Source organism: Eleginops maclovinus, chromosome 15, assembly GCF_036324505.1.
Source record: "Eleginops maclovinus isolate JMC-PN-2008 ecotype Puerto Natales chromosome 15, JC_Emac_rtc_rv5, whole genome shotgun sequence".
Taxonomy (NCBI): Eukaryota; Metazoa; Chordata; class Actinopteri; order Perciformes; family Eleginopidae; genus Eleginops; species Eleginops maclovinus.
Genome location: NC_086363.1, coordinates 6,694,825 through 6,722,042, shown reverse-complemented (window position 1 = coordinate 6,722,042; position 27,218 = coordinate 6,694,825). Strand labels below are relative to the sequence as shown.

The 27,218-nt window shown below is 41.0% G+C and overlaps 3 protein-coding genes across 4 annotated transcripts in view; 2 read left to right on the top strand and 1 right to left on the bottom strand.

The window, feature by feature from the left end:
* The first annotated feature begins 587 nt into the window (after window positions 1–587).
* Window positions 588–8,863, top strand: nrbp1 (nuclear receptor binding protein 1). The gene is made up of 18 exons (XM_063902548.1): window positions 588–1,094; window positions 1,343–1,598; window positions 2,109–2,231; window positions 3,080–3,181; window positions 3,283–3,372; window positions 3,503–3,543; window positions 3,696–3,790; window positions 3,954–4,037; window positions 4,486–4,544; window positions 4,866–4,964; window positions 5,058–5,190; window positions 5,497–5,587; window positions 5,809–5,859; window positions 6,502–6,637; window positions 6,774–6,827; window positions 6,943–7,006; window positions 7,119–7,174; window positions 7,271–8,863. Exons 2-18 carry the CDS (start codon window positions 1,374–1,376, stop codon window positions 7,364–7,366), a joined length of 1,599 nt encoding a protein of 532 aa, XP_063758618.1. The 5' UTR covers window positions 588–1,094; window positions 1,343–1,373; the 3' UTR covers window positions 7,367–8,863.
* Window positions 8,864–8,988: 125 nt separating this feature from the next.
* si:dkey-12h9.6 (macoilin-1) overlaps window positions 8,989–27,218 on the bottom strand; it is a 36,731-nt gene continuing 18,501 nt past the window's right edge. The window contains exons 1-11 of one of the 2 annotated variants that reach the window (XM_063902546.1): window positions 18,977–19,181; window positions 17,049–17,190; window positions 16,803–16,929; window positions 16,448–16,571; window positions 15,968–16,146; window positions 14,546–14,993; window positions 14,297–14,455; window positions 13,490–13,660; window positions 12,373–12,499; window positions 11,594–11,768; window positions 8,989–11,357 (exon numbers count right to left, since the gene is read on the bottom strand). In XM_063902546.1, the coding sequence (XP_063758616.1) occupies window positions 11,167–11,357; window positions 11,594–11,768; window positions 12,373–12,499; window positions 13,490–13,660; window positions 14,297–14,455; window positions 14,546–14,993; window positions 15,968–16,146; window positions 16,448–16,571; window positions 16,803–16,929; window positions 17,049–17,190; window positions 18,977–19,053 (1,920 nt within the window). In that variant the 5' untranslated portion in view covers window positions 19,054–19,181 and the 3' untranslated portion in view covers window positions 8,989–11,166. Of the gene's footprint in view, window positions 11,358–11,593; window positions 11,769–12,372; window positions 12,500–13,489; window positions 13,661–14,296; window positions 14,456–14,545; window positions 14,994–15,967; window positions 16,147–16,447; window positions 16,572–16,802; window positions 16,930–17,048; window positions 17,191–18,976; window positions 19,182–27,218 lie in introns of those variants that run through there. The other variant, XM_063902547.1, reaches the window with a different exon arrangement.
* On the top strand, window positions 21,167–23,801 carry LOC134877127 (cysteine-rich venom protein TEL1-like). The gene is made up of 7 exons (XM_063902514.1): window positions 21,167–21,366; window positions 21,457–21,581; window positions 21,844–21,934; window positions 22,165–22,307; window positions 22,462–22,556; window positions 23,092–23,174; window positions 23,616–23,801. Exons 1-7 carry the CDS (start codon window positions 21,168–21,170, stop codon window positions 23,741–23,743), a joined length of 864 nt encoding a protein of 287 aa, XP_063758584.1. The 5' UTR covers window position 21,167; the 3' UTR covers window positions 23,744–23,801.

Genomic DNA, 27,218 nt, shown 5'->3' with positions numbered 1-27,218 from the left:
GACCTGTCCCACCAGTCATCATATCCAGTATTCAGGATCCAGTTGGTCTGACTGTCTGTCAATCCATTCTCATATCAAATAAAACGAGCAAGGCTGTACAGAGGAGGGTTGCCAGGTTTGAAAGAAACCGGCTTTGTGGTTCAAGATGTTTATTTTCACTCAGTTATTCAGTCCAGTACTATTATTGTGATAAAATAAAGACATTCAAGAGAAGGAATATTAAACATTTTTCACAGGGGTTGGATATTCTTTTCACTGTCAAAAATGGACTTCCCCATTACCTTATTGTACAGTTATGTTTAATGACATTTCCTTGATCTTGATCTGGGTTTTTTGATGTTCCAGAAAAAAGTTGATGGTGCTCTTGATGAAGAAATGTTGCATTTATAATTATATAGGGCAAAATTCTCAGATAATTATATGCCACATTAACCTACACCAATTGAAGCACATTACACACCAAACCCAGTAAAATATTATAATTATTAATATTATTAGAAATAATGTGAACACCTCAGAAGGGGGATGGAGATAACCCTATCTGGCAACCACACTGTGACCGAGCTCGTAGTGCAATTTGCATCTGGAAGTTGTCGACATCATATTTGGCTAACTGCTAAGCTAACCTTAAGTCAGTCAGCCGTTGTGGTCAGAGGATATAAAATTAATGATAGATTTAACATCCCTTTGTTTCCCCTGTCGGGTGTATGTTAACTGTAGTGATGATATTAATCAGTACACGTGTCCACGTCAGGCGTTGCAGTACAATTCTGTAGTTTTAATCACTTAGCGGTGGCTAATTTTCAGAGCACACATTAGCCGGAGTCTTGAGGAGCACTCAGGGGCGTCAGGCTGCTAAGGCTAGCTAGCTGGCGACCAAGTGACACATCGAGGAATATTAATATAAGTGGATAAAGCACCGACAGTAAACGCTGTTACATGTTGTCGGTGTACAGTTAGTTACCCAAGGAGCTAGCATCGTCGCAAAGCTAGCTCTGCTAACAAAGCTATCAAAACAAGACGCTGGGATTGGTCTGCGCAGGAGGAAGTCTGCTAACCTGGAGCTGGCATCGCTATATTTTCGTCTTTAAAACGTATGTGCTTTTAATCATAATTGAGATGCCGGTTATAATGTCCTTTGATGTAGAGTGCTAATTAAGCTTATTTTGCAAAGGTTGTTCCTCTGCTGCAGCTACACCCACCAAGTGCACTCCGTTGCTCTAAAGCTAGCTTCGCACTGCGATGTTTTTGCCACTTTGTGTTTTCTTACTTCAACAGTAGTCAAGATGTATGTTGAATATGGTGCTGATGGTGTGTTTGGGTGTATCTTTTGGTGTTACAGCTGGCTGTTGGGCTTGACAACCACCAAGAAGATGTCAGAGGGAGATAACAAGCAGGCCTCCGACTCTGCAGCCCAGGAAGTGAAGACTGAGTCGGTGGCAGCTGCTCCCACCGGTCAGACCGTGTCTCCCCCTGTGTCCATGGTCACCCAGCCTCCAGCCACTGCTGCCACGGAGGATGAGGAAGAGGAGAGCGAGGATGAGTCGGAGATTTTGGAGGAAAGCCCCTGTGGACGTTGGCAGAAACGCAGAGAAGAGGTATGGGATGAATCTGAAGACGGCTCGTGTTTACCTTTTGCTAAATATTCAATCAAAGGCTTTATTGTCATAGTCACTGTAGATCTGGACATTGTAAGTCCCAGGCTCCTCATACGATGCAACACGAATAAGACATGAAACACTAAAATGGTGCAAGATGATCCTGCTAGAACAACGTTTAAGTACTGCAGATAGTCAGCTATAAACATGTCAAAAAATAAAAATACAGCAAGCTTAATGTCGCAGAGAATTTTGTAAGTGTAGTATTAAATGCAGGAGTCTATATACATGGAAATATGTCTGAGGAGGCCTCATGTTTACCTTTATTAAGTACATGGATTCTGGAGGTCATTGAGTGTTTTTTGTGTGAAAGCAATGAAAACTGGTTCACAGGTTGGCCCACTTCGTCTCCTGTTTTTGCTGACTGTAAGAACACTTTTAACCAAGGCATGTTGGGTATCAAAATGAAAACCTGTAAGCCTGATGCATTCTTTTGTTTTCCTCCTTTAGGTGAATCAGCGCAATGTCCCTGGGATCGATAATGCTTACTTGGCCATGGACACGGAGGAAGGAGTGGAGGTGGTGTGGAATGAGGTCATGTTCTCAGAAAGGAAAAATTTCAAGCTACAGGAGGTGGGTGCAGCGCTTTGTGGACGAAGGCAGTCGTGTCTGAAGCAGTTATGTCCACATTATTTTGTCAACTGAGCACAGGGGAGTTCAATGTTTTGAAGAGGTTAGAAGGGTTGTGCTTTCTTTGTGTGAGGTTACTTTTCCCACTGTGATCTCAAAACAATGTAGCAGCTTACTGCTTTTCATTTTTTCCCCGTATGGCTTCAAGCTTCTTTGGCAAGTGGTAAGACTTGTTGCTGCCAGCACCATAGCAACATACACACACTGTAAGCTGAGTAGAGGCAGACACATTTTTTTCTTGGCTTAAACTCTTTGACATTTATTCATTTTTCTTTGGTGGTTTTGCAATACTCTGAAGTGGTTTCTGTTAACCCACTCTTATCCTGTAGGAGAAATGGCATCTGATCTAGTCTGTAGCTTCATTTCTGATTTAAAAACACAGAAGTTGGTGCCAGACTGATTTCAACATGCAGCTTTTGTATTTCAACGTGCACATGACTGAAAGAGAATGGCGCTCTGTGTTATTGAACCTTTAATCAACCTTTTTCATGGAAATCAAACAGCTGATGGTCTTTTATGAGGTAAAGCCCAGAGCTGCTTTTAATGGACGCTCGTTCACAGCTGTCGACATTTCTCTTGACCTTGACCTTACACGACCACTGTTCGACCACTGGTCCAAGCTGCTGCTAAAGAGAAGCCCAGGGCATTATCATGATTCTATTTTAAGACATGATGATGAGCTCACTTGGCCTTTACAAACATTACATTTGACAAGAGAGATGTAGAATTCTGTTCAAATGTGACACGTATAAACTGAAATTCTAATGACATCTTTTCTGTTTGTGTTTTAGGAAAAAGTCAAAGCAGTTTTTGATAATTTGATCCAGCTGGAGCATCTGAACATTGTGAAGTTTCACAAGTACTGGGCGGACGTCAAAGAGAACAGAGCGAGGGTGGGTTATCATCTGAAATGAGTCCCCTTTTTATTAAATCATACACGATGATTGTAATGGGTTTTTTGTTGATCTGATGTCATTCCTTTTCTTTCCTGCAGGTCATTTTCATCACTGAGTACATGTCCTCTGGAAGTCTCAAGCAGTTTTTGAAGAAGACGAAGAAAAACCACAAGACCATGAATGAAAAGGTATGTAGTCCTCCACAGATTTTGAAATGAGGTGACTGGGAAATGATGCTGACAAGTCACTAACTGTTGTAAAATAAAATCCATTATTCATCCAGCTTTAATTTTCTGTAACCCACTTCCTGTCTGACAGGCTTGGAAGCGCTGGTGCACACAGATACTGTCTGCCCTCAGGTAAGAAGAACAGAAACGTTCTTCTCTCTCAGCTATGTCGTTTTCAATAATACATTGTGATATGGGGCCCTGGCTATTGTTCAAATGTGGCCATGTTCTTTCTTGTGGTAACAGTGATTTTGTTGACCTTCCCCTCGTTCGTCTGTCTCCAGCTACCTGCACTCCTGTGAACCTCCCATCATCCACGGAAACCTGACCTGTGACACCATCTTCATCCAGCACAACGGCCTCATCAAGATCGGCTCAGGTACAGATCATTTAAATCAACAGAGCTCTAAGATGAGCCTGTTGGAAAGCCAGGGTTACGTCCCTCTCTGGCCAATTTTGTTACAGATGCCCTCACTATTATTATTAGGAGTAGTACCTTGCATTAGCTGCATTGTTAATAAGACTTTCCTCCTCCTTTTCAGTTGCTCCGGACACCATCAACAACCATGTGAAAACGTGTCGGGAAGAGCAGAAGAGCCTTCACTTCTTTGCTCCGGAATATGGAGGTAAGATCCAGACCTTTCTCCTCAAAGAGAGAGAGAGAGAGAGCCTGGTTACACCGTGGTTTGCATCATAGCCTGGGAAATTTGTTGCACGTTTCCCCATCTCTGTGCTTAAGCAGTACAGAATGATTGGGATTAAACATAATGCAAAAACCAACATTTGGGCCAACTACAAGTAAGTAAAGGCATAAAATAACAATTCAAAACATGAGCAGCTTGCATATTTTGTGTAGTGTACGACACCCTTTGACTTATTTTGTAGCTCATGCTGAACTTTGACTCCTCACATAGATATGGCAGATTCTGAGGGTCAGTGAAACGGTTCAATTTAAAAAACATATTAATAAAATGATATTTATTTTTTTAAGAAACTCTTTCTTGTTCAAAATAGTCTTTTAAAAGATATCCGAGAGTTTCTGTGATTTTGATGGGTTTGGTTTTCTGCTTTCAGCTGTTGCCAATGTCACCACAGCCGTGGACATCTATTCCTTTGGGATGTGCGCCTTAGAGGTGAGAGGAAAGCAGCTGTTGGGACTCATTCTTTGGTTATGGAACATGTATTTGATCGCCCTGCTGTAGCATGTCACTATTTATTCTAAACAAAAATGTCACCAAAGGTTTCGACATGCAAAGTTTGCCTTTTACTGTAATTACTGAAATAGAAATCAGGATGTCAGTTCACTCAGAAAAAAAGAACTGCTGTTTTTAATCCTTCAGACTTTTAAAACATACTATCAGGACTGCAGGGAGGACCAATGACTGCTGTTGACTTTGGTCTTTGTATTGATGCGTCACTTCCAATCACCCCTCTTTGTCCGATCCCCCCCTCAGATGGCTGTGTTGGAAATCCAGAGTAACGGAGATTCATCGTATGTGTCCCAAGAAGCCATAAACAGTGCCATTCAGTCGCTGGAGGACCCTTTGCAGCGGGTTAGTGAGCGATACACGAGTATACAAAGCCTGTAAAGCTGTCTGGGAGAGAAATCTATAACCTAGAGATATTTCCCCCCGGTAATTCCTCAGGAATTTATCCAGAAGTGTCTGGAGGTGGACCCCAGTAAGCGGCCCACTGCTAAGGAGCTGCTGTTTCACCAGGCCTTGTTCGAGGTGCCATTACTGAAGCTGCTGGCTGCACACTGCATCGTCAGCCACCAACGTGAGTCACACACACACACACACCACACACACCAACACACACTCACAAAATCTGTCGTCTGACTGATTCCTGGCTATTCATATTTTAAATATACAGTTTTGGCCTTTTGTTCAAACCAAATACACAGATATTACAAATAAGATTGGAAGATGATCTGTTTCCTCATAAAGGTCTTTCATTTGCCAAACAATGGAGACTTTTATTCACTTTATTTTACTTTGTTGGGACTTAAACACAGCCCAGAGAACACCAACATTAAAGTCCCTCAGGTGAATGGTGCTTCTGATCACTCTCTGTTTCCTGCAGATATGATTCCAGAAAATGCTTTAGAAGAGATGACGAAGAACATGGACCCGAACCTGGTGATTGTCGAGGCCAAAGAGGGCGTTCAGATGAAGTGAGTGAAACCACACCGAGACACCTTATTAATATTTACATGAATTACACAAAACACTGACAAGATTTATCTGGATAGACCTCTTCCTGCTCCAGGTTGCATTACAGTTGAATGATACAGCGCCTGAACGTACCTCTTCTACCTTTTGAAACGCATTGAAAGGCTCTGCTTTTTGGTTTGCTGAATCTTCAGAAGGAGTAACGTGTTGTCTTCTGCTTCAGGCTCTCTCAGTTCCCGGCTCTTGAGCTGGACAAGTTCCTGGAGGATGTGAGGTAAGAAAAGGGCCTTGCTGCAGCTGAGAACTAATGTGTGTTTGAAGAGTCTGTCTTGTATTCATGCTGGTAAATAATTATGTTTTTAAACTGGAAAAACCAGATGGAAAATGACTGATCATATAACTCTATGACTCTGGCCTCCCCTCCCATAGCCAATGTACACAGACTACCTTTTGTTTTTTAGACCTCCACAAACCCTTAGGTCCTCTAACTGTTCACATGGTTGCCACAAAACCCTCAGGGGATCCTACTTTTAGCCACTTTCAGCCCAAAAGATATGGAACACTCTGTCTTTGGATTTAGTCTTAGCTGGCTAGTACAGATAGGTTTAAACAACATTTAAAAACGTACTTTTTGAATGAACCTAAAATGATCAGCTTTCTGTTTTCAATCTTTGTGTTAATAGTGTGTTGCTACCGATTTAAGGTATTTTGACTCAATTCTGTTCATGGTGGCTGATATAAATAAAGTTTATTCATTCTGCTGAACAGTTTTAGGACAGAAATAGGACATTTTTGGATGTTGGATATACACACAAATCCGTGGTCAGCAGAGCCTTAACTAAAGATATCCTGCAGCTGGACCGCATGAACTGGTTTTCAGTCGAAGTCCTGTCTCTTCTTTTCCTCGATGCATCAGGAATGGGATCTACCCTCTGACGGCGTTTGGGGTACCGTGTCCTCAGCAGCCTCAGCAGGAGACGGTGAAGTCGCCCATTGTGCCGCCCTCAGTGAAATCCCCGACTCCTGAACCTGCAGAGCTGGAGACCAGGAAGGTGAGATCTTGAGTTGATAATGTTTCTGGAGATATAAGCTTCTCTTTGTGTGAATTGTTTTGGGGTTTGCATGTTTGCTGTTTTCTAATAATTGTCCTAGTCTGCACATCGTTTATTAATCTGTTGTCCTTCGCAGGTCCTTCAGATGCAGTGCAATATTGAGCCTGTGGACGAGGGCAGCAAGCATCATGTGAGTTTCCATTCTGATACATTAAAGCTGTCTCTGCTTCGTATTATTAATCATATATGAAAGAGTTTTATCTTCTGATCTGTCTTTTGTAATGGTTATTTTATTCTGTTTTCAGCTGACCTTACTGTTGAAGCTGGAGGATAAACTGAACAGGCACTTGAGCTGCGATTTGTTACCAAGTGAGTATCTTTGTTTATCGCCTCGATCATCAGGGCTGAATCCTTTTACTTGATCTTTGACGGTGCATTGTGCCGTCATTACAAAACCATTCCGCCCTGTATTTCTGTTCAGATGAGAACGTGAACGAGCTGTCGGTGGAACTGGTTCAGCTCGGGTTCATCAGTGAGGTAAATTCTTCATCAGACCCTCAGACTGAACACTCCTGCTATCATGACCTCAGCACCCTCTGACATGTTGCCCCCCCCCCCGCCTCTCTGTTTCAGGGCGATCAGCCACGACTTGCGTCGGTTCTTGAAGAGGCCTTCTCCAAGTTCTACAGCCGGAACGGTTCTCTGAACCCGGTGACTGTGTCCTCGTAGCGGAGGACTCCCTCGGCCTTCTCTTAGCCTCCTCGTCAACAGGACTAGCTTTTTGCCTCTGATTTGCAGAAGCTTAGCGAGGACAGGAGGAAGCCTTGCTCCGGCTGCGGGTCCTGCTGTCAGATCTCCTGGTGGGAAAAGTTGCCACTAAGTGGTTGTCGCTTTCTATCTTATTTTTCCCTCCTCCCACACCAAAACAGCCATCTGCTTCTCTTCTGACAGAGGGAATCCTAGTCGCGACTTTAAGGAAAATACAAATGTGTTCACCTTTTGGCTTTTCTCCTTCAGTTACAGAGTAGCGAAGGAGGTAAGCAACGTAAATCTGGATTACTGCAGTATTTTCCTTGAGTCAGTATTACAATTGTATTTTAAAGATTTGTACTTAAACTGTTGAATAGTTGTCTGTATAAATCACATTCTCTGTCCCGGCATACTGAAGTGTGTGTGTTATGGTGTTGTGAGGTTAAGTCTGGTTGTCTGGTCCCTTTTAAACCTCCTCGAGCCGCGAGTGAGGCGGCGCCCCACCTTGTATCGGTTTTTTTGAAGACTCGGATGCATTAAGCTCGTAATGCAACAGATGCTACGTCACTTTTAATTTAAAACGATGTGATTATAAAACAAATTCATAAAATGTGCAGCCACAACCCAATCTGAAGAGCCACAGCTTCGATCTGAACTCCAAATCTATTTATTTGTGTATTTTTTCTTGAGTGTGTGTACTGTAAATCACTTCCAGCACTAAGGCCAGTGGTTGTTTGAATGCGTTACTTTCTCTCATCCTTTGAATCGTGCTGTTATTTTCTATTGAAAAGAAAAGTGAGTGGGGGGGGGGGGTTGTCACCTGACTGTGGTCCAATGTCTACTTTAGGTTCAGTTTAATAGCTCATTGCAGTCTTAAACATTTAATCTAGGTCCATATACATTTGTCTTTAGGGGATATTTACACAGGAGAATTAATGGGAAGATGTTTCGCATTAAAGAAAACGATCTAAAGGATGTTTGTCGGCAGGTTGGGGGAATGCATGTCTGGTGTTCTGTCTAAAAAGTAACTGATGCTTTGGTTCAGCTCTTTCAGTTTGGTCAGTTTAGGCCTGTCAACATTTAGATTTGGCAGCTCTCAGTGTTCGGTTTCTTCATGGCTGCGGTGTTCTGTGTGGCAGCAGAGAGAAAGCTTTGCCCTGAAGATATTCACGGCCCTTATGTTAACTGTTTGAGGATCTCTCACTTTGCACTGCTGTACACTTTTATATCCTGTTGGAAATGTCATGTGGCCTCTGGCTTGTTCTTTTTCTTTGCAGCAGGGAGCACTTAGAGAATGATTGAAAGGTAGGCAGTGATCAGTCTACTCCTCGCTGTGACTGCCTTGGTCTGTAGATACAGGAGTGGAGCTGCCTGGCATGTTAGGAACCATCTTGTACACTTTATGCTGGACACTGCTGTTTCTGCAATGCATTTACCCCCTTTTTTCACTTCCTGAAATAAATATTTACACTATCAGCACTCAGGTCTTTGTTTGGTGTCAAAGGGAATCTTTCCGATGCCGTTTGAAAGCCATTATACGAGTTTCCCCTTGCAGAAAAAGCTGATATTGGTGAAATAATGAACACACAGATGAAACTAAATTCAATTGTTTGAATTATTTATACAAAAGAAATCCTCCTGATGCGTCAGGGGCGTGACCTCTACCCTTCAGAGCATCACTATTTGAATTATTTGTTCAAAATGTTAAGAAATTGTAGCCCTTGTACAAGTATATTCATGTACATACTGAAAGTCACAATGTGTGCTCAAATCACAGTTGAATAAAACACATTTCATGCCGACAAAAACACAGTGCCGTACAAAATGACAGCAGTATAATAAAATTACAGCAAGACTAAAAAATAGTTTTGATATAAAACACCCTAGAAAGACACTCTAAATAAAAAGCTACCAAAATGGCGACATCCAGTTCATGAGTGTTTCCAGCTGCTTCAATTCTGTACCTTGTGAGTAGAAAATAAATCAAAGGAACTACAAAAACAGTACATAGCACTTCAATTCAAACACATTACTCTTTCACATTAAATTTGTGTTTTACTTTCCAGTTAGAAAGTAATGTATATAGGCACAGTAATTAAATTCATGAACCACACCACATGAACCACTCCGCTGTAACTCAGAGTCGCTCTATCACCGTTTCCACTGATGAGCTACCAAACAGAGAGAATAATCGCCGCTCTCTGGGATCTGCCTTTTCTGGTCACTCCCAACAATCAACGTCACTGCACAACGCTCTCAAGAAACATCAAGATCTCAACCTGTTTCACAAGAAAGACACCTGTAAAATGCCAACTCTGAAGGGATTTGAAAATGCATACTCATACATACACTCCTTAAGAATGCAGCATGCGGAAATTGGTCCTAAATATACTTTGAGAAAATTCTGAATTTTTGGACCTAATATCTTTTTATTCGTACGCTTCAAAGCAGGACTATAATCAAAGATTCCTGGATAAATAAAAGTGGTAATTTATCATCTCTCTATATTCATGTTGGGTCTGAGAACATGTCACGGCAGGATGTCTTCATATTTTAATGAGCTTTCCCCAGACGACATTTTGACATGTCGCAGCAGGAACATAAATGAACTGGCTGAATCCATTTGAGTTTCATGGGTCTGGGCTCGCTGTCAGGGATAAATCCCTTCAATAAAACAGAGCCTTGTTCATGGTATCAGTAACACCTCTGCTTCTCTTTTGAGAAGTCAAAATGTGTGCTGTGAAAAACACTTATTAGATCCTTTTGCTCTGAAATGAATTTGACTCAAAGGGATAAGAGGATTAAACCCATGTTATTTTGATTATTCCAGCAGGTGTGTTATGAGTAATCAAAGCTAACATTTGAGTACGTATTTTAACTCCCTAAAGTATTATACTTTTGACGAGTGTGTATTTTTAACATCACAGCAGGATTCCAGAAATCATTCCTTCAGATCAGGGGTGTCCAAACTACGGCCTGGGGGCCAAATGCGGCCCGTAGTCCATTTCTAATTGGCGCGCAGCAAATTGTAAAAGTATAATGGAATAGGGCACACACCTGAAACTTGTGCTTGTCTTATATTGTTAAATATATCAACACATATATGACACAGTAGTATTCATGTGTTAATAAGTCCAATTTTCTAAATTCATTTAAAAAAGCCCAATAAATTATTTGCAAGCTTGAATTAGACCCTTCATATTTCCCCTTCTTATAAACAATCTGAGGCTTCTGTTTTAAGGAATGAGCTGCCAAAAAATAAATACAACCCTTTGGAGAGCTGTGATGGAGCATATTCAAGAATCAAGCAGAATTTACCCACATTGGATTGTTTTTGCTAACTTATAACTTAACATATGAGGCAATATACCTCACCTCTAGTGAGGGACCCACACCTTTGTATGTTTTTTTGGATGTGGCCCTCAGTGAAAAAAGTTTGGACACCACTGCTTTAGATAAATTAACAGGGTCTGAATATGGAGAAATGTGCTTTTCTCTGATGCATCCCGACTAGATTGGGATTAATAAAGTGCCTCTTATCTGTGTTTGCTGTATCTTTACACAAAGAGAGAGACAGTATTTTGGAGTGAAACCCTTGGTTGGTACCATCAGTGCAGCGAAAGGCTTTCGACTTGTGGAGGTTCTTCCTGTTCCCACCGGAGGCTGGAAGGAGGTGACTTCATGGTGTCATTTAGCTCTGTCATAAATATCCGTGAGCCCCTCCCCTCCTGTTTTATCACAGAGGGGTCTGAAGGGTCAGAAGAAGGCGACGACATCCTTTATTTCTTCAGGCACTGGTACATCAGTGCTCGTGGATTCAGCATGTAGCGCTCTGAGCTGAGCAACTTGGTGAGATACTGCGGCACCGGAGGCCGAGGGGCCATGTAGGAAACTCCGGGACTGACGGCCATCACCTCGGCGATCTTCTGCTTCATCTCCTTTATCTCCCGGTCCTGCCTCATCACTTTATCTGTCGGACAAACAGAGGCACCACATGAGGCAGGGCTCATCCTTTTTTTAATTTTCAACATAGCACTGAATTGTATGACCTTTTCCCCCATAATATGCTATGACTAACACACTTTCATGACTAACAGCTACTTCACTGATGTGTGAATGGCAGCCATGAGGTCGTAGAGTATCTTAAGAATAATGCTTTTTGCTCCAAAGATGAAATAAAAAATGATTAGGTAAGAGAGTGTGAACCTTGAGCGATCTCCAGCTGTCGGCGGGCGTCCCCCAGAGCCGAAAACAGGTCCAGTTTGATGCGAGTCTCAGCGCTCAGGTTGTACTCCAGATGTTGAGCCTTCTCCTGCATGGCCGACAGAGTGGACAGCAGCATGTCTGTCTCTTTCTCCACACAGCGGTACTTTCCCAGAGCCTGAGACCAAATGCACAGACAGTAAGAACGGGCATCAAATATCAAAACATCAATCAACCAGAGGGATGCAATGCTTTGGTCTCCTAAGTGTCTTAGGAAAGCAATGCACCACAGAGAGCAAACTATTTCCACAATCGATTAGATATTACGATACTCTGACGGATGGTTATTTCTTTGTTAACACCAGTTTTAAATCAACATTTCGAGGGAGGTGACCTGAAATGTTGATTAAAGCAGTGCAACATGTGTATGAAAGACCTGGCTGTGTAAGCATGCTTCATGGGGGGGGGGGGGGGTCACTAAAATGAAATCAAATACAACACAGTACCACAACGTCCACAGCTGAGACCACAAAAACAACCATTCACATTACTGCGATGACAAAGTGCAAAATGTTGACTGCAGGCCAAAATAAAAAGACGACCAAATGGTCCCCAGTGGATGATTCGGTTTCTGACTTAACAAACACAAAGAATTGCAGACATCCAAATCAGAACTGAAACAGCAAAAACGGCTACATGACCAAACTGAGGACAACCAAGTACTGGACCACTTGAGACTCACAGACACTTAAAGTTCATTCCCAAAGAGAGTAGAAATATACCTCAACATCACTCTCTAGATCTAGCACACGACTCTCTTTGACTTGACACTCCAGCTGTAGTTGTTTGTACTCTGTCTCTAGATCTTTAACTCTTTTCCTTAACATTTGGGTCTCACAGTGTTCCTGCCTGGTGTAGGGGATGGAGAAAATAACAGTTTTCAGCGGAAAGAGAGGAGCTTCATTTGTAAAATAAAAACCAGTTCACACAAAGAGAAACATCACATTGTCATTGGCCTTGTTTTCATCTACATTTACAGTAATATGGTAACATAAAATGCAAGGAAATGTGTTAACAGTCAGAGGAGTAGTTTGATATTTGCAAAACAAGCTTGTTCACTTGGCCAAGAAGATTGAAACGACTCTCATATCTGTGGGTTCAACATAAGGCTGATGTTACAGTTAGCTTAGCTTAGCACAGAGACTGGAGCAAGTGGAAACATCTGTCCTAGGGTTGCAACATTCACCAACTAGCACTCATAAAAAACTTTCAAAAACCAAAGTTTAAAGCCAAAAGTTCTTGGGACTATTGTTTGGAGTTTGATTCTTTATATTTATTGTAAGTCGCTTTGGAGAAAAGCAGCAGCTAAATGAAACGTAATGTAATATCTAAGTCAAAGACTGAGCTTTCCAAAACAATAGTTTGGCATATACTGTAGCCCTCCTCTTACTCTTCTCTTTGTGTACACATGATAAATAAGACATCATTTGTTTGTTAGTAGGTTATTGTTGTATTTTGCTGGCTGCAACGATAACATTTCCCAGTTTGGGATGAATAAAGTATTTCTGATTCTGATTCTGATAGACCTGCTTGTTTCCTACCTTTAGACAGAGCCAAGCTAGCTGTTTCCCCTGTTTCAAATAAACTCTGCTAATACATGCTATGGTAATATGCTAAGCTAAACTTCAGCTTCTCACTGAACTCACAGACATGAGTGTGAATCAATCTCCTTATCTAGCTCTTGGCAAATCAGCGAATAAACATAACTCAAACTATTTCTTCAAATGTTGTCCATACACTCACAGCAGCATTGAGTTACAGGTGCAGACGCAGCTATACTTTCCAGGCACAAAGCCACTTCGTTAACGAGGAATTTGAAGTCTGATAGGTGGGATGTACCTGTTGTTGAGACTCCGTGCTGTGTTGTTTGCTTCCTCCAGTTTCTGAGCCTGTAGCTCAGCCAACTGTTTCTCCACAGAGAGTCTGGCCTCCGTCTCTGCTCTCGTCTTTTTCTCCAGCATGGCGCTGCTCTGTTTGTCCCTCTGCTTGGTTTTAGACAGACACATGACCCTGAAGGAAAAGCGTTAATCTTACTTTGCATAATGTGAAGAGGAAGACCAAAAAGAAGTGGGTTTGAGATTAACTTCCTTATGTTTGCTGGAGAGCGCCTTGCTTTTAAAACTGTAGCATGTCTTATCAGAAGTGTTGGTGCTGATCAAAGCTTTGCATCAAATGCTCATCTGAGACCAGATTTAGAGCCTCTGGGTGCTGGATGTGGCTTTGATGAGGGAAATGTGTTAATCTGTTGTTGTAGACACATTTATGCTACTGTGTAATCAAGAGAACTGCACTAACGTGAGGGGTAAGAGCCCCAAATACAATTTAATATTCTCATGAATTTTATATCTCATGAAAGACTTCAGTCAAATTTAAGTATCTATCATTCATTTATGGATTAGAATTATGAATGAGAATTGTGAGCCAAAATCCTTCAAAATAAAATATGACTTTATAAGATATTAACTCTTTTTTAAAAGAGAAACATCAATCTCTGTGAAGACTAAGACGTCAGCCCACAAACGGTCTGCGTTCCACATGGATAAACATGGCCCTGTCTGAGGGTTATTTATAGTCTGATGTAATGTGCGGCACGGCCCGCAGGAGGAGCCAGAGAGCATTCAGCGGTGGATCTGGTGGATGACTCACTTGCTCTGGAGCAGCATGTTGGACTGTCTGAGCAGGGACACCTCCGGCCTCAGGCTCCGCTCGCTGTTGGTCAGGTTGCAGATGTGGCTTCGCAGCTCCTGCTCGCTCTGCCGGCTCACCTGCAGCTCGCCCTTCAGCCTCCTCAGCTCCTGCTCCAGCCTGAGAGAAGACACAGGAAGAGGTTCAGGAAAAGAAAGGTTGTTTTATCTCCGATGTCACGGTCCCATGCTGAAGGTAATGGCGGCGTACTTGTTCATCTGCTCAGCGTGATGATTGCTCTTCTCTGGGACGTCCCGGTTGGGGCTGACCGTTTTTGAGCTGGATCTCTGCTTCTTCTCCGCCCTCCCTGCAGGGGGGGAGGGAGTGTTTGTGCTGCTTCTGCGGGCTTTTGGCGAGGAGCTTTTAGTCGCCCGTGTGGCTTTGCTTCCTGGCTCATCTTGAGGTAGATTTTCCAGGGTCGCGGAGGATTCCGGTCCTCCTGCCCCGCAGTGAAGCAGATCTCTGGACTCGGCAGGTTTAGATGATAAGAGCCTCCGGTTCGATTCAGCGGACTTCCCCTCCTGCACTCCCTTCTCTGTCACTCTCTCTTCACTGCGGATCTGGAGGCAGTCCACAGTGTGAGCCTCGTCAGTGGCCACCACAGCTCCATTCTGACACTGATACTGAGTCGACTCAGGTTTTATCTTCCATTTCGAGCCTGCGAATACAGGCGGAAACACAAATACATTCAATCAAACTCCTCAATAAACTCAAAATCAAACAGAACGCTGCTGCCGGGCCATCACCCACACCAAGCCTTCCCACCAGATCACTCCCATCCCCATCCAACTGGCCGACCTCCTTCAGGAGTACACCCCCTCTCTCTCCCTCTGCTCATCCTCTGCTGGTCTGCTAACCATACCCACCCCACGCCTCGCTACCATGGGTGACCAGGCTTTTAGCTGCACTGCTCCCAGACTCTGGAACTCCCTCCCCCCCACACATCCGACACCCTGGCACAATCACCACATTCAGGTCCCTCCAGGTCAGCCTACTCACTGTGGTGCTACATGTTCCCCATTAGTGTCCTTTTGTACTGATTTTAAGTATAATTTCTGAATTGTAGGTGCCCTTGGGTGCTTTGAAAGGGGCCTCTAAATAAAATATATTTGTATTATTATTAGACACAAAGTTCTGTTTGCTGCATTAAGATATTACAAATATTAGCTGCAGAAATAAAAATGTGGGGGAAAAAAAATGTAATGATATTACAATTGCAATATGACTCCAAATATTTGAGAACAATTATAATATGTGTGATTTTCTGCGAGGAACTGTACCGGAGAAGAAATTACATGGTACAAGAAATACTTAACTTTCTGGAAAAGGATGACCTACTCTTTAAATGTTACCCACATTTGTTGCAGTGATCAATTCTCATTGGCTGAAGATTTGATAAATGACTGATGGTTGTATTATTCAAATTGTAAAACATCATAACAATACAATTACGTTTTTTACACTTTCTTAACACCTAACTTTGTGCACAACAGTTACTGGTAGATTTTTCCGCAAGTTCATTTTGAATATGCAGTATACTTGGAGTCCTCTGATGTCATGAATTAGGAACACCCTGCAGGTTGTACGAATGGTGGATACATGTGTGTAGTGAAATGTGTGCAGAAGACTCACTGCTGCTGCCATCTGTTCCCGTCTTTGGGAAAACCTGCAGGCCTGGAGGGAGCGAGTGCTGCAGGAGGTGCATGTGGAAGTCATTCTCACTCTGCACAGCCTTCTGTATGCGTAGCTTGAAGATGTTGGTGAAGTAGCAGGTGGCATCGAACCCCAGATACACCACAGGATACCCAATGCTGAATGGGAAAATCAAGGGGGGAAATAACACAGAAGGAACATGAGTGCAATATTTAAAAGACATATCACATCTTGGAAAGCAAAACACACCCAACTTCTTTCATTTCTTACTTGGCAGGATAAAGTGAATCTAGTCCTTTATGCTTTTGTGCACAAACATGTAGCTCGACTCATTTCACACAGAGAATTATTACAAGTTTAATGCTAATGCATTTTATTGCAATTCATTCTACACGGGGAATATAAATTCTGAATATTCCTACAAGGGCAGAGAGGGAGATATGTGTTAAATGAACATACCAGTGTGCAGCAAAAAGATGAGACAGGTTTGCATGAGAGGTTTTAAGGTCTTTTAGTCGGAGTGACGCCTCCGTGTAGACGAGCAGAATCCACAGGGACACCGTGGATATGCAGATGCCTTTCTCTGCAGAAAAATGAGAAATAATCAGATGTGATGGGGGAGTCCTTGTTCAAATAAAAATCAGAGGTAATTCACTCAAATTGCTAGTTACACACTATGTAATGCTTGATCAGTTACAAGTATACACCTTTTCTCAGGATTTGTTCATGCTAAATGCTGCATATCTATTATAAAACAAAACCTAATTATTATTCATATAATTTTTTGGCAACAAAACATTTCCACATTTCTCACCTGTGTGCCATATGTAGTTGAATAACACATAAGTGCTGGCCACAAAGAACAGCCAGTGCAAAGGAACAAAAATCAAACAAAAGATGTCCAGAGTGAAGGCAGCACAAACAAACACAACACAAATAACCTGCAGACAAAGAAAGACAAAACACACTCATTTCAGTAAAACGCACTGGAAACATTATGTTGGATTATCATGACCTGGGCACACCATATCAAATCACACAGGGGGGGGGGAGTGCTCACCAGCCCATGGCAGTGGAATGTGGTGTATACACTCCCAAAGAAGAGCCAGCACGGCCACAAGTACTCCAGTCTGAACTCAAGGATGAAATCTGCCAGCAGCACCAGCGTCCACATCATCATAAACTTCAGGAAGGTGTACGCACTGCAGAAACACAGAGAATAAGGTCCAACAATGTTCATTGTTAATAACTCTGATGAATACTTTCTTCAGTAATTGGTTAATTATATTATAACAAATCATTAGAAACGTAACAAACGTTGATAAGTGTTTTTTTAAAGACCAAGATAACATCCTTAGAAGGAAAAAGCTCGCAATTCGAAGATATTTAGTTTGCATACGAGATAAATGAGTAAACATACAGAAACACTTTCATTAAGGAAGCTTCATTTCAAAAGTGTTTGTGTATTTTTACATTAATCAAAACCAGTTTAACAATGATCAAAATAGTAGGTCATTAATTTAATAGATAAAAACTAATCGATGTTGCAGATTTAGTACATTTAAATAGAACACATTAAACATAATTACGGGGTGATTATACTCTCTGAATTAAAAACAAATGTGTACTCTAGACTCTGACATGTTTCAGATACAGCGAAGCCTTTTTAACGCACACAGAATCCAAAACAAAGCAGGAAATCGGATACACGTCGTTAAACCTATAATTGGGCAGCTGCGTCTTAAATCTGCGGTCCGTCCTTCTTAAGTAGAGGCAGCACAGAACAATGACTGTTCCCTCATTCATTTTGTCGGGCGACCACGAGCCAAACAGGAGCTTTGGTTTCCTCCTTTGTTCTGCACATCACATCACCCCCTCTTTGTTTGGTTACCATGACAATATTTCATCTGGAGGAGAGAGGGAGCACCAGCATCCTCCTGCACATGCCAGTTACAAACCTCCCTTTTATTGTCACCGTTACCAAATGTATTTGAAATGATCCAACATGTGTTTTGTAAGAATAGGAAAATGCTAAATATGCAAAAATAAAACCTATATTTTATCTGAAGAGCTTTAATTCCTCATACAAGTTATAATTGTCTTTATAGGTTACTTAAAAAGAGTGTTTCTTTATTGATCTTACTTATAATTGAAATATAACTGACACATATGCAAGTCATTTCCCAACAAAAAAGCAATATTACATTTTTAAGAGTAACTAAAAAAATAAGTTGAGCGTTACCGCATGATAAATTCATCAAATAAGTCAGATATATCTTTGCTATTAAGAAAAGAGTATTTTAATCTATTTACATTTGATAAAAGATGCCAAATATAACTAAAAATAAATAAAAGCATACAATTTCCCAATAAAAGGAGCAACAATTATAAATCTGATTACACATTCACCAAAATAAAGAAGCCAGTGTTTACACTTTGAAAATAAAGTGTAAGCAATTAAAGTGTTGTTGTTTTATTTTACTGTATGGCTGATGTGAAACAAGTGGTTTCTTTCTCCTGAGGCAGTCTTTTCTTGTCTGGACTCTGTCTAGACTATAACAAATGATGTAAGTGCAAAATTACAGGCGCTTTTTTAAAGCCTAGCAGGAATATACAGCAAATAAAAAGAATGCGTTAATTGTTCGCGTAATTCGGCCTGATTGTGTACGCAGGAGACAGTGTAAAAGCAGATGTAACATGCCTGAGTGGAAGCAGGCCGACGTTAACTTGCACAGCTGCTGATTTCTGTCTTTCCGTAAACAATGTCGGGTGAAGTAACTCGCGCAACATTTTCTACGCTCGTGTTTGTGTGCGCAGTGAAATCCTAACGCAGCGTGTTAAAGCTGCAGACTGATACATATAAATGTGAGACAAGGGATGAAGTGATGCGAGGCAGACAGGTGAGCTGGATGACGACGGCTGAAATTTACACAAAGACGACGGAGCACCACAACAAAAGCAGCAGCCTCCTCCGCCAGGCGACGCTACCTTTCAGACAGCTTCTCCGTTATTTTCAGCTTTTTCATTTTCCGTAGCCTGCTCGCGTCCACATATCGTTTCTTCATCTTATGGCTTCTACTCCCTCCTTGCTGTAGTTTTCGCTCCGCAGCAGCAGAAGCGGCAGCGGAGGCAGAAAAAAAGAGCCGAAATAGAGGAAGCAGATCCTCGCCGTGGAAGAGGATGTGCAGCTCAACCTGTGATGATGATGATGTCTGGAAACAGATAGACCGTGCGCATGCGCAGTGGGTGTTGTACCTACAAGTGTTCATCGCAGGAGGGGAGCAGAACAACACACTGTACACACTGTACCTAATATTTTAACCCGTTTGTGCCCAAAGACTATATTTAGTATGAAAAGGAGAAATGACGCAACCTTTGGACAAGTATATATAACAAAACAAATGATCTTTTTTTTAACATGAAATCACATTTTGATCAATAGTAAAAAAATAAAAAACCCATTGTGTTTATTAAATGAATATCTTCCATATAAAATATTCTTACACCACATATGTGTGCACATCTTAGATATGAAATGTGTTATATATTCATATATATCACATGCTTGATTTTGATCCTTCCAAATTAAAGCGATTTTTGTTATCATACTTTATTCCGTCTTTGTGCATATGGGACTACTGTTTTTCTTTTCCTGAAACATAAGAAAAACCTAGTTTAGAGCCAAACGTTTGATAAATTCTGAAAGTGTCTCAATATTTGCCAAGAGAACAAAGGAAAGGAAATTCATATGTTTTGTTGTGGGCATGAATGAGAACAAAATGATCAAATGGTCATTATGGGTACACTGATCCAATGACGTGTATGGGTATAAAATCTCATCACCTAAAGCCCAAGACCTTTACTCTGTTGTTTTGTCCAAAAACAGGTCAAACCTCAAAATGATTGAACATTTATTTAAATTATTAAAGATAACGATAAAGGAAAAGCAGTAAATCCTCACATTTCAGAAGCTGACTGGTAAATGTTTGGCATATTTAGATAATGAAATAAAGATTTTCCAAATATTTTCCAATTCGCAAATCTTTAATTTGAAAAGAACTGATAACAGTCAAATAATTGTATAAAGGTATAAAATATATAATAAGTCATTCTCCTGTTATGTGTTGTGGTGTAGAAGGAGAAACGTGCATGAAAAGCAAATACCCAGGTAAAGTACAAGTACCTCGATATTGTACTTAAGTACACAACTGCAGTTATTGTACTTGGTTACACTCCAACACTTCCTTTCATACAAATTGGCTTTAGTCCTATTATCTGTAAATAGTATGCCATTACAGGCCATATTTATAAGGTCACTGCAAAGTCAATAACCTCTGAGGACACACATCACTTTAACACTATGTTCAGTAGGGTCACTTTTCAAAACCTAATGAAGGACGTTTTCGGCAAAAAAGACATGAAGTATGATAATGTCAATATACAAACTATTTTGACTTGGTTATATAAATCCTTTGTGGGAATTGCTCGTCAATCTATAGACCATAGCTTTATTGCCTTAAACCATTTTCAGTTTTTCCAGATTTCATTCAATAAAAAGTTTTTGATTTAAAAAGAAAAATATTTTACTGAGAATTTCAATTCAACAGTCAAAGCTCTGTTACATGTGCACAATGACCACAATTATTTCAAGTATGTGTTAAAAACTAAATAACATGAATAAGAAAACTAGGAATTTAAATCAGACTAGAATGGAAGTTGTGCAATAGCAGCAATACTTGTTCCTTTTGGATATTTGTGTAGAGATTAATGTCAAATACTCAGAATATGGAGACCCTCAAAGGTCGGCCATCCCTTGATGTGCAAGATAATTATGCATCTTAAAGAACAGGATCATATTAACGACTCGGGACAATATTTATCTTATCAATACTTCAAATGTTAGTTTACCCTTTTTAATAATCATGTTTAATTTAGATAGCATTTTCCTTTTGTAAACTGCACACCCTCTGCTCATAACCTTGCCGTAGAACAGGGACACACTGCGTGCCCCTTTATCACAGTTACCATGGAGAACACATGTACAATGCAAAAACACACCTTTCCATACATCATCAAGGACGTTTGGACACTGTGTTTTTAGTTGTCACATGTCTGTGGGGACCTGAATATATAAAGGGACACCTGTGGCTCTCGGAGGGTAACAGTCCTTGTCTCAACCATGGCTACGAACACTTTCACCTTCCTGTGCGCTTTGGGGGTCTTTGCTGCTGGCACCTTGGTGTTAGGAGCCCGGCTGGTAACACATTGCAGTGATTGTATATTTTTGTATCTGTTCATGTCTTTATTTCTTCTTCTAATGTGTAAAAAACTAAACATTATTTCCTCTTTCTTCACTGAAAATCCATCTCTGAAGGGGGGTGAGTTTATATATTTATCATTTCAGTTTTTAATATGATTTAGAATAATCATACATATCAAACTTCACAAAACCTTGTGTTTTTTGTCAGACCCTGCAGAACCACCTACCAGGGGGTCCAGACTCCAGTTACAAAGTAACCCGAGTGAGATTGTGAACAAGCACAATCAACTGAGGAGAAATGTTCAGCCTACTGCCAGCAACATGTTGGAAATGGTAATACCCTGATGTTGCATTCAAATTATTTCACAACTTCTAAACCATAGTGTGCGTCACTGATTATTATTCTGAACATGGTTTCTCATTTGATTTAGCCTATTAGAGTTTGATTTGATTTTACACATGGTTCCCTCGTGCAGAATATCAGTAGAAGATAAAATGATTTCCAGGCAAGCACGCAAGCACACAGCGCCTGTAGATGTTCTGGTGTTTTACTGTGGTGGTCTACATGTGCTGATGTGTCCTCTGCTCACCACAGAGCTGGAGCAGTGAGGCTGCAGCCAACGCTCAGAAATGGGCCAACACCTGCTCCATGAAACACAGCCCTGACAGCTCCAGAGTGATCAGCAGTAAGTTCATTGTAACTCCTAATGTTTTAAAAGAACGCACTTCATCATCATCATTTCACTAGCAGATAGAGATGAGAACTACAGTTTTACTCAACCAGGTTGTATCCTTGTACAACGGTTCAACTCAATTTCCTGACTTTAACAAAGAAGACGATTCCGAAGAGTTGAGCATACATTATAATAGGTTTTAAAAAGACTCAAGTGTCTGCCTCCTCTTTTTGAACTTTTAGCCAGCGGCTGTGGAGAGAACCTGTACATGTCCAGCTTCCAGAACACCTGGAGCAACGCTATCCAGAATTGGTACGACGAGGTGCAGAACTGGCGCTACGGAGTGGGATCTACCAATGGACGAGTGGTCGGACATTTCACACAGGTACAATTATATCTCTGTTTGTAGAGCACTTGTTGATTGTGACTCACTTGCGAACAAATAAGAGAACACTGAGTGACTATGAAAACAGTATGAATCGTAACATAATTGCTATGAATTTCTAAAGATTTGATTTGAACTCTTATCCTCTGCACAGGTTGTTTGGTACAGGTCCAACAAGGTTGGCTGTGGTATGGCTTACTGTCCCAACTCTCAATACAAGTACTTCTACGTCTGCCAGTACTGCCCACCGTGAGTAAAGCATATCTTCCCCTCTTTTTCAAATGAAAAGTCCAGCATACTTTCTCACTTGAAAGTATGGAAACGTATATGAATATATTGATGCACGAGTTAATTGAGTTAAAAGGGACCAAGATCAAGTTCCGTGATGTATTATTAAATATATCTGGAAGTTAAGTTAGGAAAAAGAAAAGAGAAAGCTTTCAAAAAGTATTAATCTTTAACCTTATGTTCCTTCTCTTATAAAAGTGCTATAGTTTTTTACATTTGAGAATATCGTCCCTTACTTGAATTGCTATTCTAACGCTAACAATGTATACAACTTCATCAGTATAATTAACTAGAGGCACGAAAAGAACGGTGATCTAAAGTAATGAGAAGTAAAACTGCAGTTTGCCTCTGATTTGTCTTTCTACACATGCTGAGTAGTCATTAAATAATAACTCAGTGCTGTGCCTTCTCAGATCATATTCGTGACATGTTTGGGCTGAGTGGGAGTGTCTATTGCTGTAAAGTTTAATATTTGATGCTCTGGCCTACATTACAGCGGAAACATCCAGTACGCTCGCCCCTACAAATCAGGACCCTCCTGCGGTGACTGCCCCAATGCCTGCAACAACAAACTCTGCAGTAAGTGGCAAATACTGCACTGCAGGACCTTATCTTATCAACCAGTTTTAAATAAATATGGATGATTAGAGTTTGGGTAAAACTTTATAAAATAATGTGTATTCTATTACTGCTTTTTGTATTTCAGTTTGCGAGTTTTCATTATTAGAAGGACTATAAATTAGATCAAATGTCTCAACAGAATAAATAAATACCACATTTTTGTTTTATTAATGATGGTATTTACGTTATTGGCAGGGTTGCTTACTATAGTTGCTATTCTTTATATCTTAGTTTTAAATATTAAGGTGATCATCCATCTTTCTGATATTGGCTATCTCCAGTTTTACCTTGTCTACTTCCTGGTTCTCAATGTAATAACCAAGACTTTCTTTGACTACAAACAGTGAGGTAAGTTATTTTTATTAATGCATGCATTATCCTTTCACGTGTCTCTTGCAGCCAACCCCTGTCCCTACGCTGATAAGTACGGCAACTGTCCTGATCTGAAGAAGCAGTGGACCTGCAGTAACGCAGACGTGGCCTCTTGGTGTCCCGCCTCCTGCAAGTGCACCTCTCAGATCATTTAAAGGCCCTCGTGGGCTCGGACATATCAGTCGGAATCAATAAAAGATACTTCTCTTCGAAGCTTGTGTCCCTTTGCTGAATAATAAAAACCTGGAAATAGTTGAAAGTATTAAACCCGAGAACAGGAAGGAAACCTGACTGGGCAAACACAAGCTCCAGGAGCAGGTGCCCTTTGACTGTACGTGAGGATTAAACGCACAAAGAGGAAGAGAACTCTTTTGAGAGGGTGGATTTGGCACGAGTGGGGAGGGAAATTAATTTCAAATGGATATCCTATGACAGAGCCAAGAAACAAACACAGTCTGTGACCACACCTGATGGCTGTGGCTGATTTAGAAAAACATCTATTTAAAATGCCTACTAATGTTTTCCTAAATCTTACATGTCCAAGCACCAAGCAATAAATAATTAGTATTTGGGAGTATTTAAAATATGCAATGATTGTTGTTTTAAGACCACCAAAAATCCCTAAAACCCTATTTGTTTTACTATGATACACTGATAACACAGGCAGGTAGATTTTGGGAGGGCTTCCTGTGGAATCCATTCTGTATTAATTCCACAGGAGGGTGAAAAGGTAACTTCCTGTTAGATATGATGACATCCTGTCTTTAAAACAAATTCCTTTTCATTTCAAAAGAAAGTGTTTAGCATGTGTATGGTAAGCATCACAAATGTTGGAATCCAACTGAGTAAATAGCGTTTGTACACACTAGTATTTCCAATTAGACCTATTTTGTACTTTTATCCCCATTGGTAAGAATAATCGTTAAGATGCGATTCCAAACACAGCTAGTGTCGTTGCTTGTGATATTTCTGGGAATATCGCCACAGAATCCAGGTTGATAATAATGATCATAGGCTCAATCATCATTCTGTTACCCCATTCACAGACAGATACTGCTGTAAATTAAACTGTCGGTAATATTAATTGAGGAAAACATGCCGCTGACACTTCTGTATATGTTCATAAGTTAGATTTTCAATGCAGGACTCACTAACTTGTAATGGGGTTCTTAGTTATACTTTGGTTCGCACACTACAGGATGATTATTCAGTATTTATAAAATATATATACACTAAGATGAATATATAATTACAGGAAAAAGAAGGCAAGAGGTTCCTAAAAGTTCTTTAACTGAGTTTGGAGTGTGTGTGACTATTAATAATGCACGTTGTTATTGTGGCTGAGGAGCAAAACATGAGGCTGTTTGAAGTTGTCATTACGGGCGGCAGAATGAGCCTCCATGGCCAGTAGGACGCCCTCAGTGACGACAGGCTGCAGCTTTTTCTTTCAAATCGACGCTTTTACTTTGTCAGCTCATTTGAAAAAAAGATGCTCCTACTTCCCCACATCTGAGGCAGAGACAGTGTGAATCTCCTCGGGGGTCAGAGGCACATGTTCCACACAGCAGGCTGGGGTTTAAATAAGGCTGTGTTTGTATGAGTAAGGCAGATGCAGTATACATCTAAGAAGCACAGGCTCTGCTGGTTGGAACGCATCCAGACTGGCTTTTTCTGTGTTTCCACTCAGCACTTACACAAGAGGTTGTTTTCATTTCGGCTCATTAAATAATCCAACTAACTTCAACATTGGATTTCCTATTGCCACCTCGTCACACGCACTGCTATTGTCTGGAAATTAGCTGCCTTTTATGTGATGGCAAACTGCATGCATTCAAAATAAACTCTTGGGCTTCATTTCTCCAATATTGTGTCCATGCCAACGGAGACTTGCTCTTTAAACCTCAGCATGCAGGAGTCATAGAAAGGTCTGAGCCTCTTAATTCTGCTCCGTCACTGCAACCCCCCTAGTGGTCCACTAAGAAGAAAGCAGAACAGCACCTGAAGTGAGCAGACAGGGGAGACAGAAGGAGGGTTATTGCCCCAGCAGAGGGGAGATAAGGGGATGAGGTTTTCCTCTGCAAGTGTGCCCAGCGATAGCAGAGGGCTTCTGGTTTGGCCCCACTCGATAAGCCCAACTGTGCCATCCTGTGGGGCTTATCAACTCCAGCAGCGAGCCACAACAGTTGATCCCAGGGCCAGAAAATGTTTACAACTTTGGCGTCAAGTTGTCTTCCTGAACAGGAGATTCATTAGGGACAAATAATGAGCCTGCACATGTTTTGCTTTGTTGCGGGTTTTACATCAGTATAAAAAGTGATAAATATAGGTTATATCGACAATGTGAACCGGTCAGTCCTGCAAGTTTCTGCAGCAAAGCTGGGCTTTGCAGTTACCTCGTCTAACCTCACTGATCAGATATGGTAACACAGACTACAGCTCTGCCAAATAGCCCTGTGCATGACCAGTGACGGAGAAAGTAATTTAGTGCAGAGGATACATTTCCCTTGCTATTTCTCTTAATTAACTCATGTAGGAAAAGGCTAAGATACAGGTGTGGAAACAAGACTGTAAAGTTGGCGGTGACACAAAAAGACTTTGTCATAGACAGGAAGACACCGGGAGATCAGTTACATCAGTCCGTCCAGACTAAAGACAGTTCATTTAGTCTGAGCCGTTATCTCCACACATCACAGTCCCTCTGGATTGGAAACAGGATGCTGAAAAAAATATATCCTCACTCCATTTGAATCGGATCTCAGGGCTCAGTGCAGCAAACTATATTTGAGTGACTGTTTCCAACTGACTTTAAAACCAAGATTAAACACTCGATGGTGCTGGACCAGCTACTCATTGAAAACAGTAGTCGAGTTTAGGGCTGCTGCTAACAATCCTTTTCTAGATTGCAATGATTAATCATTTTGCCTATAAAAAGTCAGAAAAATGTAGAAAATGTCCATCCCAGTGTGGTATTTTTAAATATCAAGTAGGAAAAGCACAAAACCAAAATATTCAAGAGGCTTAAAAAGCACTTTCTGCATTAAAAACAAATAATCAATTTCGAAAATAGGTGATTATTTTCTGGTAACTAAATCCAAGCAAATATTATCTGAATAATTGTTGCAAGTTATTGAGTTTGATTTAAAGTCAGGATTAACTTCTATAATATTATATAAAATGTAGGAAGTTCTTTAAATGAAAACCAGCAGTGAAAGAGCACAACTCAAAGTAGCCTATCTCTTATTTAACATGCATCTTTAATGGAGTGAATCATATTCTATTTAGTGTCAGGTCAGACTTTTTCACCCACTTTTTGTTGATATTTGAAAGGTTATGAGTTTCTAACAAGATTGCCTACTATCAGGTTTGAACTGTCAACACTCCCCTCCTAACAGAATTTTTTGTAATGCCTGAGTGACTGAAACATCGCTCCCGGGGATCTTAATGCCCTACGGTCCTAAATGAGGGCTAAAGGCCCGATAATCCTCCCTGTATCAAAGCGTCACCTGTGGGGAGTGAGCTCCTACCCACTGAGAGCATTCAGACCTCCCTCTAAGTGCAACACAACAAAAACTTGTTAGCTGGCCTCTTGAGCTTTCATCACAAAAACACAGAAAACATATCTCCTCAGCC